Source organism: Diceros bicornis, chromosome 16 (genome assembly GCF_020826845.1).
Source record: "Diceros bicornis minor isolate mBicDic1 chromosome 16, mDicBic1.mat.cur, whole genome shotgun sequence".
Lineage (NCBI taxonomy): Eukaryota > Metazoa > Chordata > Mammalia > Perissodactyla > Rhinocerotidae > Diceros > Diceros bicornis.
The window spans coordinates 49748291-49764546 of NC_080755.1; the positions used below are offsets into that span (position 1 = coordinate 49748291).

General features: G+C 44.8%; 1 protein-coding gene across 4 annotated transcripts in view; it reads left to right on the forward strand.

Moving 5' to 3' along the window:
• NEDD4L (NEDD4 like E3 ubiquitin protein ligase) overlaps nt 1–15976 on the forward strand; it is a 332653-nt gene extending 316677 nt beyond the window's left edge. For all 4 annotated transcript variants that reach the window (XM_058557208.1, XM_058557209.1, XM_058557211.1 and 1 more), the window contains 7 exons: nt 3052–3125; nt 5387–5447; nt 7076–7135; nt 8642–8749; nt 10112–10208; nt 10942–11014; nt 15454–15976. In XM_058557208.1, the coding sequence (XP_058413191.1) occupies nt 3052–3125; nt 5387–5447; nt 7076–7135; nt 8642–8749; nt 10112–10208; nt 10942–11014; nt 15454–15556 (576 nt within the window). In that variant the 3' untranslated portion in view covers nt 15557–15976. The remainder of the gene's footprint in view (nt 1–3051; nt 3126–5386; nt 5448–7075; nt 7136–8641; nt 8750–10111; nt 10209–10941; nt 11015–15453) is intronic.
• Nucleotides 15977–16256: the final 280 nt, after the last annotated feature.

Consider the following 16256-nt stretch of genomic DNA (forward strand, 5'->3'; position numbering starts at 1 on the left):
CAGGGATGGTTCAGTGATTTCCCTGTGACGAGGCTGACACAGCTCCTGGACCACAGGAAGCTGTCTGCAGTCTAGCCCCTGGCGGCGAGTTTAAAAAGCGGGATTTGAACAGCAGCCATCACTGCCCACTGAAGTGTTATCTGCGAGGCCCCAGCAGGGTGGAGGTTCAACACCACCGAAAGCTTGAACTGAGGCCCCCAGTGCCAGGCTCGGAGGATTTACCCCTAACCTAGTGGCTTGGGGTACAGACCTGAAAACCATCCTTCCCTGCCTGTCTTTGAGCCCTCGGTCGCTTCCTCCCGGAGAAACCCACGGTCACAATCAAGCGTAAAACGGGCCAGCTGCCCACAGACTGACTGCTTGACCCCCTTACTTGGCATGGATAGTATGGTCCCTTTCTTTTTTTTTACTTTCAGAAACAATTTTATTAGTTTATCTGATTATAAAATATTAATCTTTGTAATAAAAATGAAACCAGTACAATAAAAATCACCCATAGTTCCTACCACCTAGAGAAGAAAAATCACCGTTAAAATTTTGATTTATATCTTCCTGAATAATTCTCTGTAAACACAGGCAGATACGGTTTTTTGTTTTTTTTTACAGAAATGGAATTGTACAATGCGTACAGTTTTAACTTAATATATCCTAGATACCTTTCCATGTCAGTAAGTATTGACGTATACCGTTGTAACGGGTACACTGAATTCCATTTCGTAGGCCATACATTTCTTAACTATGCCCTGTTGGTTGGCATCTCGGCCATTTCAGTACTTCACTATACAAACAATACAATGATTATAATCCTGGAACATATATTTTCTACACTTGACCAATTATTTTCCCTTGGTATAAATTCTAAAAGAGAAACTATTATGAAAAGGAACATGCACATTGAAATTGTGATGGCTGTTGCCAAATTATCTTCCAAAGAGATTGAACCCATTAGACTGCCACCAGGGGTGTGGGTAAGATCCGTTCCTCCGCACTCAGCCACGCTGGCTGATTTTGCTCTTTTTCATCACTAGGTGCTGCTTCTGGAGGCAGCAGCGGTGTTTTCTCCTTGCCCTCCCCACCCCACCTCGTCTGTGGTTGACTGTCTCATTGGGTAGCTCCCTGGAAGTTGCAGGTCCCCTAGTGCAGCTGCGCTGGACTGAGGGCGTCTCAGTACCAAGAACTGGGCTTGGGTTTATTAACCTGTAGTTTGGTGTGGATCTGGTAGAAAAATTCCATTACTGAAGGGAACAGCAAAACAGTCTTTGAGGAAGAATAAATGGGAAAAACAAAGAGAAACCATCATGGGCTTATTAAACACTGGAAAAGTAGGGGCCGGCCCCGTGGCTTAGCGGTTAAGTGTGTGCGCTCCGCTGCTGGCGGCCTGGGTTCGGATCCCGGGCGCGCACCGACGCACCGCTTCTCCGGCCATGCTGAGGCCGCATCCCACATACAGCAACTAGAAGGATGTGCAGCTATGACATACAACTATCTACTGGGGCTTTGGGGAGAAAAGGGGAAAAAAAAAAACCTACAAAAGTATAAATGAATACTGTCCACAAACCTCCAAATAACTAGCCATGAACTGAAAACATTTTACTATAAGAAACACCCCCGCCCCCACCCTAAGCGAAACTGCTCAACGTCCTCAAGAATCTCCGTGGCCTGTGTGGGACAGGAGCAGATGACCTCAGGGAAAACTGAAAGGGCTGGGAAGATAGCAGTGGAAAGGGGGAAGGCGGACACAAGGGAGGATTTGAAGAAAACTGAAGATACAGAAACAATTAAAATCCCTATTGGGGCCAGGAAAGAGTTGACTTGACACTGTAGAAACGAGTTCAGTCATGTGGTAGAAGAACTGGATCCCTTCCCAAATAAAGAAGGAAATGCAGAGGGATGAGAGAGGTGGTCAGCGTGTTGTGTTTGAAAACACTGTCTCCGCATGAATAGGAACAATAAGTGTGTGACCAAAAAGAACATTTGGAGATCAGCAAAATCGAAGCGTTCAGCTCAGAGAGGCTCAGTCTGTCCCTGGGTACGTAGCAGGGGTGGTGAGCGGTCACTGACGTGGACCTCTGCCAAAGCAGGAGATTTCATTACAGATTCGAATCCGGATCCCTCATGATGGATGTAACCCAGAAACTTATTCTGGAACACCCTCTCCCTCAGGCTTGGCTTACTCTCAAATATAGCCAAGTATGCATAGAAAAAAAGACAGAAAGGAATCCTACCAAAATATTGATGTGTGATTATCCTCAAGTAGGAGAGTTGTGAGTGGTATTTTTTCCTTTTTTTTTTTCCCTAAATTTCTATGAGAATGAGCATTTTATTTATAAAACGATCAACCTCTCCGTCCCTTCCCTTCGGCTAGTCATTGCTTTATACACTCTGATATTAAGCCACGGCTGGTGCAGAGCATCGGAGGAGGCCAGGCATTGATCTCAGCTGCTTTGTTCTTTGCAATGCTGGGTGGCTCTCGGGAGGGAGCTGTGGGAGGATGAGCGGGGAGAAGGTGTCTGGCACACAAAAGCCTGGGGTTCTCAGGATGGTAGGTAAACCCGTCCCTTCAGCCTCGCTTCTTACACTTTCTTTTTTTTTTAAGTCCCTGTGCTTTGTCTCTTTGAAAGAAATTCCACCTGTCTTTTTTTTATGACTATAAAATCTAATTTTCAGAAACAAAATGCATTAGAATTTGGATCTCTGTAGTCTTGATGGAGGTACCCTGCCTTTTCTGTTAAACATAATTAATTTCTTACTAGATGAATAGCAGATGAAAAAATGTTGCTTTTCTCCATTGTTGCTAATGTATGAAGGATAATTAAAACTCATAAATAACCATAAAATAATTTGCCTTTAATGATAACATCTTTAAATGTGTAACATCTTAGCAATTTAAAAGCCTCATTAGGCATTCTCTTGTACACAGAGCCCATTTGCTGGGAAATAATCCTGAATAAATTTTGCTTATCTTCCTTTTATAGTAAGACATTATTGCTCAGTAATCATATGCAAAATAACTTCATGATGGTGATTATTGGCTTATATTTGTAATTACAGACATATCAAGTGGATCTGAAGCCCAACGGGTCAGAAATAATGGTAACAAATGAAAACAAAAGGGAATATATCGAGTATGTATACACATATTTACAACCTTTTCTTTTATTGAATTGAACAGCATATTTGGTTGAAGTCACTTGCCAAAATACCTCATGTATGTTATGAACGTATTTGCAACAATATGAGTTCCTTTCTGGTTTGGGCTAATAGGAAGCTGAATTATGGGATGCCAAGTTTGACTTGTATCATGACTTCAGTGAGCTGCCATATAAAGGAGCAGAGTTAGGAGAAAAAGGTGTACTTTATTGAGTAATATGGCAAATACTCTTTTGGGGTATGTGGGTATCTAGTCTGCAATTGAGAATTACAATGAGGGAGCACAGTGTCAACGACCAGTAGGGTAAAATTGGGAACAACCAAATATAAAATATTTCGTCTCTCTCCTGACTTCTTTTCCATAATTAAAATGTAAGAAAATAGTTTAAGTGGATAGGAAAATTCAGCATATGCGTATGCAAAACATAATGAATTATTTCTGATATTTGTAATTTTTCTTAACCCAATCTCAGCCTCAGTTGGTGGAACAAAATATTTAGTCCTTTTTCCAAAGGTCCAACTGTTTAAGTAATTCTAGGGCATTTATAGTAGGCAGAAGGTCTTTCTCCATTGGACACATTACGTTTTCCTCTTTGGTGTATGTACGTATATATGTGTGTGTGTATACATATATATGCTTCAAACACACATTTCTGGGCTCTTCCAAGGATTGCCAGGTTGCCCTCGCCAGCCCTGGCACAGGGATGAGGTCAGTGCAGCCGTATTTGGTTCCTGGGTCCTAGTTTCTGCTCATCTGCTAGGTTACAGCAGTGGCCTGAGCTCTGTGTTGGCATTTAGTGCTCCATTTCAATGAGCTGAGTTCCCTTCTCTGTTCTCAACATAACTGGTCAGAGAGCTTGAGTTCAGAGAATTCGCTGAGGTTCTTGACATCTTTTACTGTAATCTGCAAAGAAAAACCTACTGTCCTTTCTAATTAGGAAGAAATAGAGAGTGTTGGAGTCGCTACTTAAAGATCCTGACAAGGCATGGACTATTACATAGCAGACTTCTCCTCTCACAAGTTAAAAGCTTGCTACACTTAATAAAAAACAAGAGTAAGATACTACAGTTCTTACCTGTTCACGTTAATTGGCACACTTGTTCTGATCTCCGACAGTCTCAGCAAGCAAGACAGCACCCTGACAGACATCATTGTCTTCATTCGGAAAGTACAGACTTTGAATAGATTTTTAAAAACAGTGCACCCCAGGGTGCCTAGGGTCAGAAGTCTGAGGGTTTGGACGCTGTGATACGTGTTGTACATCATTCTTTGCAGTTAATTCTTTTAAGTTTCAGATTTGGTGGGGAGTGGCGTTGGGCAGAGTTTCAGCTAGCTTCCCTGAAAAAAGGGTGATTGAAATCTTCAGCTGCTCCCTGACACATGTATTCCCCGGGTGCCAGAAGAAGGCTGTGGGGCTGATGATTGCAGCACAGCGCAGTGAAGTCTGATACGGCTGAGCAATGGCTGTGCCGTGGCTATACAGCAGGACTGGTCCTCGAGGGCCGTTGCCATGGTTGCCACCTCATGGGTGAGAGCCCTTTATGACAAGGTCCTCATGCTGTTTCACAACAAAATGCCTCAGATGGAATCCAAAGTGGATTCGCCTGGCAGTAAATTTTGCTGCACACTAAACATTGGCACAGGGGAAATAGTTTCAGTGGATTTCTGTTACTTAAAGAGGTCTTACCATTAATGCTTCAAATTTTGGTATTAAAGTATTAGAGTAAATCATTTTGCTGGTAAATTATATGTCTTTGAAAATCGGTACATTGGATACTAGAATGAAATATGACAATGTTATCCTGGGTACTCCCTTTAAAAATATATGTACATATTTGTACATATATGTGGGTGTATACATGTGGGTTTATGTGTGTCTACCCATGTTATGCACACAGGCATGTATTTACACTGTGTGATCTTTTCCCTTTTCTCCATGTAGTCACATTTATAAAGCAACTTTGATAAATTAAGGCTTGATGTGGGGGGAAAAAAAGAAGTAAACTATTCTTTTGAAATTCTGAGTGAGATTTTAGGTTTTTCACGTATATTCCATTTACTCTCAAAAGAACGAATGAATAAACAGTGCCCCACAGCACCAGCCTGTCCCTTTTCCTTTGCCGGTGTGGGGCTTTCTCTCTCTTCCCCTGCCTGATGGGAAGCAATCGCAGTTGTGAAGAAATGAGCGCTAGTGATGATGAAGGTGGTTAAATTCTGTCCCATCTTCTCCCGCAGTTTAGTCATCCAGTGGAGGTTTGTGAACAGGGTGCAGAAGCAAATGAACGCCTTCTTGGAGGTAAGCTCTGCTCACTGGGGCTCTCTGCCTGCGCCATTAGTCACCAGCTAAGAGGGTGGCCTTCCTCCTCGGGGTGGGGTGGGGGACGTGATCACACACGAGAGACGGCGTGGGAGTAGGGCACGGCGGGAAGGTCAGGACCGCAGAGCTCACACGGCTGAGCAGTCTCCAGGGCAGAAGTGTCAGCCACTGCACTGCCATCCTTCTGTTCTTTGTTTTCTTTTGTCCGGTGTTCTCTTGCTTTGCTTCTCTTATTTTTTAATTTTCCATAAATTTTTTTAAAGAGAATTTTTTACAGACTTGATCTGGAGGGGCAGGTTTCCCCACAGAGGCTAGTCCCACTGTCTCACGCTTTCAGGCGGTACCCAAGGGAAGGCTGGAGGTACATCTCGCCACCTTTTGCTGCGGTGACAGGTTGTAAGAAATGTGAGCACTCGGGCTGGACAGTATAAAAGGCAGTTTCCAGTCATGCCATCCCTCCCTGGTAACAATGCCTTCCCTTTCTGGCATTGTTCTCACCCCCTGCCCTTCCTTCATGGCTCTTAATAGTTCCTCACAGACTTCTCTCCCATACAGGTACAGGTAAAACACATTTTCATAAGCTGGGTTTTTATCCTATACCACGCCACCTTGTGCCGACTTTAACCCTATTAAAGAACGGAACGGGCACTTCTCAGGTCCAAGTATTGAATGTCAGTGATGATCCCAGGCCCCTTATGAGAGGCCCTTAATGGAGGGCGGGGGGATTCATCATTTTAATAAATGGTTCACTTTGACCCAAACTGAAATTCCTTTCTAAATTTTGATAATGGGTTTAGTTACTTGAAAGAGAATATAGGAACCAGCCCCAAGTGCACATTATAAATTTCCACTGAACCGATGCGGAGTTCCCATTGGGCAGTGCTCTCTTAAGCTTACCCTAGCTCATCACCTCCACGTGGTGCATAGAGCCCCAGCCCGAGCAGAGCACTCCAAAAAATTCAGGGACTCGGCAGAAAATGTAAGTTAGGACACACTTGAGAACAGCAGGTTTCGTACTTTATTCACTTAAGAAACCCAGGAAGCAGATCTGGGCCCTGCCCCAGATGAGCAGACTTGCAGAAACCCAGCCCCATGCCAGGCCCAGCGGCAGAGTCGCGTCCTAGATCACTCCACTAGTTCGTGATAACCTGGGAACTAGAGCAGGTTTTCTGGACTCCTGGTCTCTTCTATGCTGGATCACACTGCCTCCTTCTGTATTTCACCTGTGTGCCTTCTGTACCTTATTTTTAAATGCATCCCCTTGCACATCTGCGCCGGTACATTTTAGGACACAGTGACGCACAGCAGTGTGTGTGTCATAAATGGCTTTTGGAATCCGCCTGCCCACAGTAACCCATATTTTCATAGGGTTTCAAACATTACTCAGGTACCTGCACATTCTAGATGCTACTATTTTTCAAAATTTTTATATTGACTATGCTGTTTTTATTGGAACTACAATTACGGGATACTGTCACTGATAATATAAATCATCAGTAAAGAATGTATTTTTCCTGACTAACCAAAAAAAGTTTGTTTCTACTGTAAAATGTGTCTCTTTCAAGGAAAAAGGTTTTGAGGGTGATTTTTTTTTTTTTTTCTTTCAGGGATTCACAGAACTGCTTCCTATTGATTTGATTAAAATTTTTGATGAAAATGAGCTGGAGGTTTGTATTGCAAACATTTTGTGTAAAATAGATTTTTTCAAGAAATCTCTCATTACTTCACAAATGATGTTTTAATATTCTCTGATCCATACTGTCCTAGGGAGTAAGCTTAGGTGAATTCTACTATGTATCTCTTAAGGGGCTTGTTTGTTAGTCTAGGAGTAAGGAATGGCGAAGTGGGCACCTTAGATTCCTTGCCCAGGAGGGGCCGTTCTGGGACACTGCAGACAAGTAGAGGCCCGCTGGGCTGAGGGGAGTTCATGGTCTGCACACCAGGGGAGGAAAATTCCTGCTTCCAGTAGAGCCAAGGCTGCCGCCGCCAGTGAGGTGCAGCACCCTGCTCATGGGCCGGGCTTGCGGAATGTCTTACACCTGCTCCCCACACCCACCGTGGCAGCCGGCGGGGACTTGGCCAGGAGATGAGTGTAAGCATCTACTGGGGGCTGTAGAACATGGATGTCTGAGTGAACTTGACGTGGTCCGTGTTAAATAAGGAAAAACATCAGAAGGCAAAAAGGTAGTCGCAGGAGGTAGTTTGATATTAGATTGTTTCTGCTTCTTTGTGTTGACATAGATGAGAACTAGCAATTTGAATCTCTCACCCTTTGTTGTGTTGAGAGAACCAGAAAGAGGAATGCTGTGTCTGCTGAGAAGCTGTTGATGGGACTCAGTTGTCCATTTGTCCAAGCCACATCCACTGAAGCGTTTCTCATAGACTGGCTTTCTGTTCTTTTATCTTAAAATGGAAACTTCAAGATAGATGATGTCACAGAGATCATATATTATAAGTCTTTCATTTGACAGGTGGGAAACTAAAGAAGGGAGAAGTTAATGACCTCACAGGCTTGCCGAATGAGGTTTTGGCAGAGTTAGGCCTAGGAGTCCGGTTTTCAGGCTTCTGGTTTAGTTCTCCTTCCATTTTACTCTGGTACCTCTGCCAGAATATCACTTGTCCACAGGAAACCTTTCATGTTGGAGGGTTAGATAATAAGAAAAGTAGACCTAAGACTAGCTGGTAAGTCAAAGAACCAGTTACTGCATCAGTGCACGTCTGCATCCACAGACCTGAGGACAGGTGGGGTGATTTGCCCTCGCCTGGGTTGATCGATCTGGGGAAGATGAGTTCTTGCTGTCATAAAGCACTCATTCTTTTGTGGGGGGAGATATTTTCAAATATTGAAACAGATGACTTCTCGGAAGGGGAATCAGCCAGGGTAATTAGCATACGTAAATGGAATGTAAGAAAGTCTATGAGCACTGTGCTCAGATTAGAGAGGTCGGGAAGATAATTGATTTGGAGTTTTAATTTCCAGTATGGAATGTTGTGGCCTGTACAAGCATTAGAATTAGATTCCCGTCATTACCTATGCTGTCTCTGTGATTGATCTGCAGTGGCAGGTAAAATTTGGAACACACACTCCCTTTCATTTGTTTGCACATGACAAAGTGCTGGCTTTGAGAAAAGGCCATCGTGCCCCGTTTACATCTGGTCAATCTCCTTCCTAGTTGCTGATGTGCGGCCTTGGCGATGTGGACGTGAACGACTGGAGACAGCATTCTATTTACAAGAACGGCTACTGCCCAAACCACCCTGTGATCCAGTGGTTCTGGAAGGTAAGGCCAGGATTCCAGCCCAGTCCCTGCTCCTACACCTGTGTTGGGCCTGAGGGCTCTGTGCTGCCCTTCCCGTGTCTTGCTTTAGGCCGGCTGCTGGAAATTGGGGCTCTGTTAGTACTTGGGCTGCTGGGAGAGAGAAGAGGCAGACTGAGCTAGAAGCAGCCCTTGCTGCTGTCTTTGTGTAACTCAAGTGGACAGCTGTCCTTGACTAAGGTTGACCCTTATCCAAGCACACTGCCGTTCCTTGACCACCTGATTCAAGTGTCTTTTGTTGAGGAATCCATTGAGTGGGATGATTCTGAAAAGGAGGTAATTGGAATCAAGAGTTGGAAGTAGTCCTCCAAACTGTTAGTAAGAATGGGAGGCTTGTTAGGGCGAAATCATGGTTTGGGGCTGACTTTTCCAAGATGCCATTTTTGGTTAAAAAATCATTTTCCAAATTTTTTTGTTAATTCCAATGAACATTTTCATCTTTATATCTGTCAGTCAACAATAGATGCAAATGAAATTTGATTTACTGTCTTAGAGCCAATGTTTATTTTCTGTTTAGCTCAGGAGAGAAAAGTGAAATAAGATCGAGTAGGTCCAAGGCAGAGACAGTAAACTGACTATAAAAGAACAATCACAGGAAAAAAAGCTGATTATTTACTTACAGAAATAAGAAATCCTGTAACTTGTTTTAATTTGTAAATGTCCGTTATTAATAATATTCCAAGTGCCAGCAGAAGTATAGAGAGAGAAAAAGAAAAAAGCAGAATCTTCAAATCCTAGTCCAAGTGTCGCCCAGCTTTGATTTTGGATAATTTTTTCTTATAGCAGTTCAAGTAACATTACCAGTAAAACCAACTCAGTTTTTGTAAGAATTCAGATGTGTAAGGTACACAGATTATTTTGGAGGCCTATCCTTGCTTCTGTTTTGCTTTCTTTTTATAAAATGTTATCTTTGGCGAACTTGGCTACAATCTGAACTCCCACCTCGTAACCCGGTCCCCGTGGCCCTGACACTTCTCCAACACTGTTTATTTATAGTGGGCTCGGGGGCCTGGCAAGCCTCGCACACAGAAATGTGAGCTTGGTGCCAACAAAGATTTGCTTTTTATATCATTTGTTTTGACCTATTGGCAGAAGAAAGAGATATTGTGATTTCTCGCTCTCTAAGATTAGAGAGGCTAATATTGGGGTAGCCATAAAACAAAGAAAAAGACTCAGTTTTCAGAGTCAACTGTCTAGGTCTTACATTGCAATATAAATAAGATTAATTTCTCTTGTCTGTGTTAGATTAATTTCTCCAGTCTGTGTTCCAGCAGCACGTGCTGCATGTCACGTGGGGATATACTGACCCTCTGCCTCTGTTCATAGGCAGTGCTGCTGATGGACGCTGAGAAGCGTATCCGGTTACTGCAGTTTGTCACAGGGACGTCCCGAGTACCGATGAATGGATTTGCCGAACTTTATGGTGAGCAGGATGCCATTAGATTCAATTCTCCTCCTGGGAGTTTCTAGCCAGGCATCAGGTGTGGCCTGAGAAGACTCTGCTTGCCAGGCCTCTGGACAAGTACACTGTGCAGAGCCCAGTAGAGTCCCAGTCCCTCATGTAGAGAAAGGCGACGTGTGGCTACCCGGGCTGTGTGTGGAGTCACCTTTGGGGTGGGGGGTTGTACAGGGAGCCATAAGGCTGGTCTTCCCTTTTTTCTGTTTTATTTTGTTTTTTGGTATATCTAAAAACTAGATTTTGCAGAATCACCCATGTGGTTATAAACTGAACATTTAAAGGACTGCTTACCTCCAGGAGGCAGAATTTTGCAGTGCCTACTATAGAGTAAAAAAATCGCTCTGCTCTGGATATTAAAGGTCACGTTTCATCTTTTTTCCCCCAAAGGTAGTTTTAAGTTTCAACTTCCAGGGTTCAGCTGAAAGGGTGTAGCTGTCCGCACCTTCATACATTGTTATGTGTTAAACTTGGTGTGATTCCATTTAGAAGGTGATGTGGAGTCTGTGTTGTGAGGTTGTGCAGGCCTCTTGTTTCCCCCAATGTGAAATATTAAATATTATGTTGCAGCCAGAAAGTGTCTCAGAGCTCAGCCCAGGGCCTGCCCTGCCCACCTCCTTCCCTTTTCTTCAGTCACACCTTAGCTTTGTTCTCCTGCCCTGAGCACTCTGAGCAGTAATTTTTCTTTTTTTTTGTCTAGGTTCCAATGGTCCTCAGCTGTTTACAATAGAGCAATGGGGGAGTCCTGAGAAGCTGCCCAGAGCTCACACATGGTGAGTGACAGACACACACTGTCGTCAGCAAACAGTATTTTACGTACTTAGCTGCATATGATGCTGGGCTAGAGGCTGTAGAATGCTACATGACTGCCCATAGATAGCCTGGAGTACGAAATGTCAATGATGCCGATGAAAACATTATAACTTGTATAGTAATGCTGAGGAAACCTTAACCAAGATTTGAATGGACCCAGTGTGCTTGGCACATAAAGGGTTAAACCCTGCATGCTGTGGGGAATTCCTCCAGCAAACCCCATCCTTCCCTAACATTCTAGGAAGCAGAGACTTCACCGTATATTCACCATACGTGGATATGACAGCTCCCAAACTCTAAACAGACTGGGTTTTTACTCCAACCTTAAATTAATTTTTTTAGAACTTGGGATAAAATTCCCTGTAGAAACATTGTTTTTAAAAGGTCTTCCATGGCCATCAATAACCCATAAGTCTCTGGAAATTAGTATCAATATGATTGGGACTGGAGGAGTGTAAGAGGTCTGATGAGGACCACTGCCCAGGGAGGCAGGTGTGGAGTGTGGCAGCCCTCGGAAGGCTTCCAGGATGCAGGGCGACAAGGAGGGGCTCCAGCTTCTCTGAAGAGTTTCGTAGGACCCAGCATGACGATGAACTTAGCAGCTCTCAGTGAGCTCCTGCTAATCCAAGCTCCCACGTCCCTCGGGTTGGTTTCCCCCACAGGGTTTTCTTTCTTGCTCTTAGGAAGCAAGAGGGAAATGATACCTCTAGAAGATGGTAAGCCACACGGCCATCCTTCCTCACGCGCAGCGAGGGCTTCCAAAGCTCCCTTTGGCCATCCTGCACTGCCCAGTGCAACTGAGCATTCACTGCAGGAAACGCCTCCCTAACCTCAGAGCGCCAGCTAGGAGGGCATGCTCATAAAGTGAATTTGTGAGAAATGGGCTGTGAGAGATTTTTTGCTTCTGTTCGATGCCTTTGCCTCGCTGGAAAGAATGATTTTTCCCATTTGTTCCATTCGTATGACTCTGAATGGAATGAATACGGTCCTTGCCACTCAGACCCTGGAAAGCAAGCTGACGCCAGCTAAAATTGGCGACTGTCCAGAGCGGTCACTGTCCGTGGTTCTCTGCCTTTGTTCTGGGGGAGAATGTTTTGGTAACTTGGAGCTTTTATTCTAAACACTATCAAAGTCAAATGTAGTTTCCTGGGTTATGATAGCCTTCATTTGAAAGCATGGAGCCGAGCCCCAGGACTGCTGACTCATAGGCTGATGATGACAAATAGCAGTAAGAGCTAAGTAATTGGGTCGACCGTCTTGTGTGGGTCAGCCCTTATCCTCCCCATGGCCTGTTAGGAAGCTTGCCCATGATCACTGAGTTCACAGATTCCCGAATCACAAGATTTGAACTCGGTTCTGCTGGGTTTAGAATCTGCCCCCTAACCACTACACTGGATCTGCCGCCTCTGTTGATACTGGCCACTTTCTTTTCAGACTCTTCAAAGAGAACCAGATAACTGAGTGTTCAGCCATGTCCCTCTGGGACCCTTTGGACAGAAATCTTACTGTTGAACTTTTCTTCTATTATTGGAGTTCACATGCTTCAGCCACAAATAAAATATGAAGCTGCCCAGATAAGGCCTCTGAATTCAGTGGTTTTCAACCTTGACTGCACGTTGGAACCACCTAGAAAATTTTTTTTAAAAATACCGACACCAGGGTCCTGCCCCCAGAGAGTTGGACTTGGTTGGTCTGGTGTGTGGCCTGGGCCGTGGGATTTTTGGAGCCCCCGGGAGGTTCTGGCAGACAGCTTGGGTTTAAAATCACTGCTTTTCCCCAGGAAGGACAAAGGCCTAGCCACTGGAGCAAAGCCACGCAGCTGGCCCTTACCAAAGCCTGTTTTCTTCTCCGTGTGTCGTAGAAATAAAGCAACCAAAGGGTTTTCCTAGTGATGTTCTCCCAGACCAGCTGCCGGCAGCACTGGCCGAAGGGGCTGGGGCTTGCTGTGTTTTCTCTGCTTCGTGGCTTTCCTCCGAACCGGCCGCAATTGTACTGTAATGTCGGAAATGGTAGCTTTGCTGGCTGCTTCTCAGCAACAGTTCCACAATCAGATTTAGCCATATGTGTGTTCAATTTCTTCCGTGTTTTATGAAAATATAAAATAGACAAGCTTCAAAATAAAAACCTGATTTACCAGGAGAGCGAGAGCTGGTAGATCCGGTTCTTTCTGAAGAGTATTTTTCATAAACCTCTCAGACGTAATTATTGAGTGTCTGATATTTAAAGGCCTTGATTTCATTGTTCTCTCAAAGGCCACTGCTTAGATATTGAAAATTACGCTTTGCTAAAAATCACGGACCCACCTGCTCCTTCAGGTAGACTCTAAAAATCTCCTTTGGCCCAGACATCTTCCACATGAGGACTCTGAAGCCCCCTGAGGATAGTGAGGTCACACAGCTAGTTAGTGGCAGCCAGAGGCTGACCCCTGACCCCCGACCCCTGCCCTCAGGAGTAAAGGTAACTAACACTTATTAAGCACTTGGTGTGTTCCGGGCATCGCCCTACGCAATTTATGTGTATTAATTCATATGATCCGCACGACAATTCTAAGAGGTGGGTCATATTAAGGGAAAAAATGGTCCCAGATCCTCGAGCATGCATCTCCAGACCCCATGGGATTTGCAGGCCCTGGACTGTGAAATAAAGCCGCCTTCTCTGAAAGACTATTTTAAGCACAGTCTGCAGAAGTGGCGTTCCGTCTTTACAACTGGTAAAATAATAATTGAGGTCATTATCAAAATGAAAACAAAAAACTGAAAACTTCTTTTAAACTTCTTACTCTTTTCGGATTCCTGGGTTTCTGAGAACTCCAGTTTGAGAAGCACAGTGTTATTCTCTGCTGTGTCTTTTAATGTTTAGTGACTGTAAAAAAACCTGAGAGCTCAGTGTGTCTTATTAAATATTGTGGGGGTTGTTAAAGGGCCCACCATGGACGTGTGTCTGTGTCTAACCGCTGCTGATAATCGTTAGCTTTTAAAACATACGAAGTTGTTCTGCTCGTACTTGGAGTCGTAGGTCAAGGCCAGTGGTGGGGAGCAGTTTTAAATGCCAAGGCGGTGCAAGCAGTGGTTAGAGCCGAGCTTTGGAGCTAGCCTAGGGCTGAATCCTGGCTCTACCCCTACTGTGTGACCTCGGGCAAGTTACCTAACTTCTATGTGCCTCGACCGCCTCCTCTGTAAAGTAGGGGTGCAGCATTACCTACCGTACAGGTGATTGCTGGGATTCACTGAGGTAATCCAGGAAAAGTACTTCACGGTGCTGACTGGCCCCGTGAATGTCGGCTCTTATTAAATCATCCTTGGCTGTGGCAGGTGTGGACGGCCACTTTCATGTCAGGTACACTCAGCAGTCCACCCCCCAGGCATTGATTCTGTGACAGGGGCTCACTTCCCTGCTCCCCCTGTGGGCGCTCAGTGAACAGCGAGTGATGGTAACATAGTCACCGTCTTTGGGCACTTGCTGAGTCCAGGCACACACTACACATGTGCCCATTAGACCCTCCCGCACCCTGTGAGCAGTTTCCCCGTTTCACAGAAGAGCAGACAGATTCAGAGAGTGAGGTGACTTGCCCGAGGTCACACAGCTGGCAAGTGGCGGAGCCAGAATTGGAACTTGGTCTCAGAGACAAGTGGGCTGCATTGCTCCAGGGGCCGTCGTCGGTCTGAAGGCCTCACTGTCACCAGGGTGATGACACCGCAGCTGAAGTCTCCAGGTGTTTAGGGGCTTTGCACAAATGCAGCTTTTCCCTCCAAATGTCGATTACTTGCCTGACTTTGCTTAGAGGAGGGAGCTTGGCCTTGGGGTTCTGGAGCCACAGGCATCCTGGGGTCTAGTTGTGAGCGTGCCCTGCTGCCGGGGTGAGAGCTCGGGGACGTTGTCCCTCTCTGTGCTCCAGGACCCACATCTGCTGGAGGGAGAAAACATTACCACCTCGCGGGCCTGTGGTGAAAACGAAATGGGTTATTACCTGGGAAAGCTCCAGCCGGGCCCTGATGTAGAGTAAGGGAGAGCGTTAGACACGGACACAGCCTCAACTCATCTCTAACTCCTCGTGCATAAGCTCTGTTTCCAGGCTTTGAAATCTTGGAGTGTGTGTCAGTGACTTGCCTTTCCTGTCTCCCTCGCCAGCAGCATTTTTCCAGGACCTGCCTCTGGCTGCAGTAGAGAGGTTTCATGGACTATTAGGAAATTCTTCTCTCCTCCATAGGTTGTATAGCCTATTTGGTACGGACAGGTTCATCGCGGGAATTTATTGTTTGATAATCAGAATAGGTGGTTCAGGTTTTCACATCCTCTTGCTCAGACACCAGATGCCCTCTTAGCCAGATCTAGGAAACGCTGTTGTAACTAAAGGGTAACGCTGGTGGCTCTTTACCCACGCTTTGTGTTACTTTTGCAGCTTTAATCGCCTTGACTTACCTCCGTACGAAACCTTTGAAGATTTACGAGAGAAGCTTCTCATGGCCGTGGAAAATGCTCAAGGATTCGAGGGGGTGGACTAAGCGCCCCCGGCCTCGGGTGGTGGTCCGTCGAGCAAGTCCCGCTTGCACTTTTGCGTTTGCCTAACAGACTTTGCAGAGACGGTGGCAGAAGAGCAGTTGCACAGGGCGGCTCCTGGAACAGAGCCTTCCCCCGGGACTTGCCCAGGTTCAGACGTGGAACCCCGTCCCGGGTCGCGTTCCTGCATTTTCCACCGCAAATTATCAGCTGGTTGATGTGTATTACATTTCAGGAGGACTTATTCTATTTATGTTGTGCCTCTGTAGGCAAAGCCCTTAATAAATATTTTACATACTTTATAATGACAATGAATGGAATTAATCACTCTACAGGTATAGTATTACAACTCATGTTTACTTTTTAAAATGATTTAGACCGATTTTCAGATTTTATTTCGTTACGATTAAAGATGTCTCATTGTACTTGGAAAAGCGAGCATATTTTTTTTTGTATTTGAATTTCATACCAAGTTTAATGTCAGTGACGTTTTTATTTTTGAAGTCCTTTGACACCCTACCCTCTGCTTTATTGGAATTGGAAGACCGAGTTTTGTCCAAAAACCTTCTGTAGGCGAGTACTTTGAGAGTATTTAAAATTAGGCATAATGATCATTTTTTCCATACTCAGAGAGAATGAAAACAAACTGGATATTACATTTTTTGTACAAATTTAGCATAATAGCTGCAGGCTGAGAGAATTGTA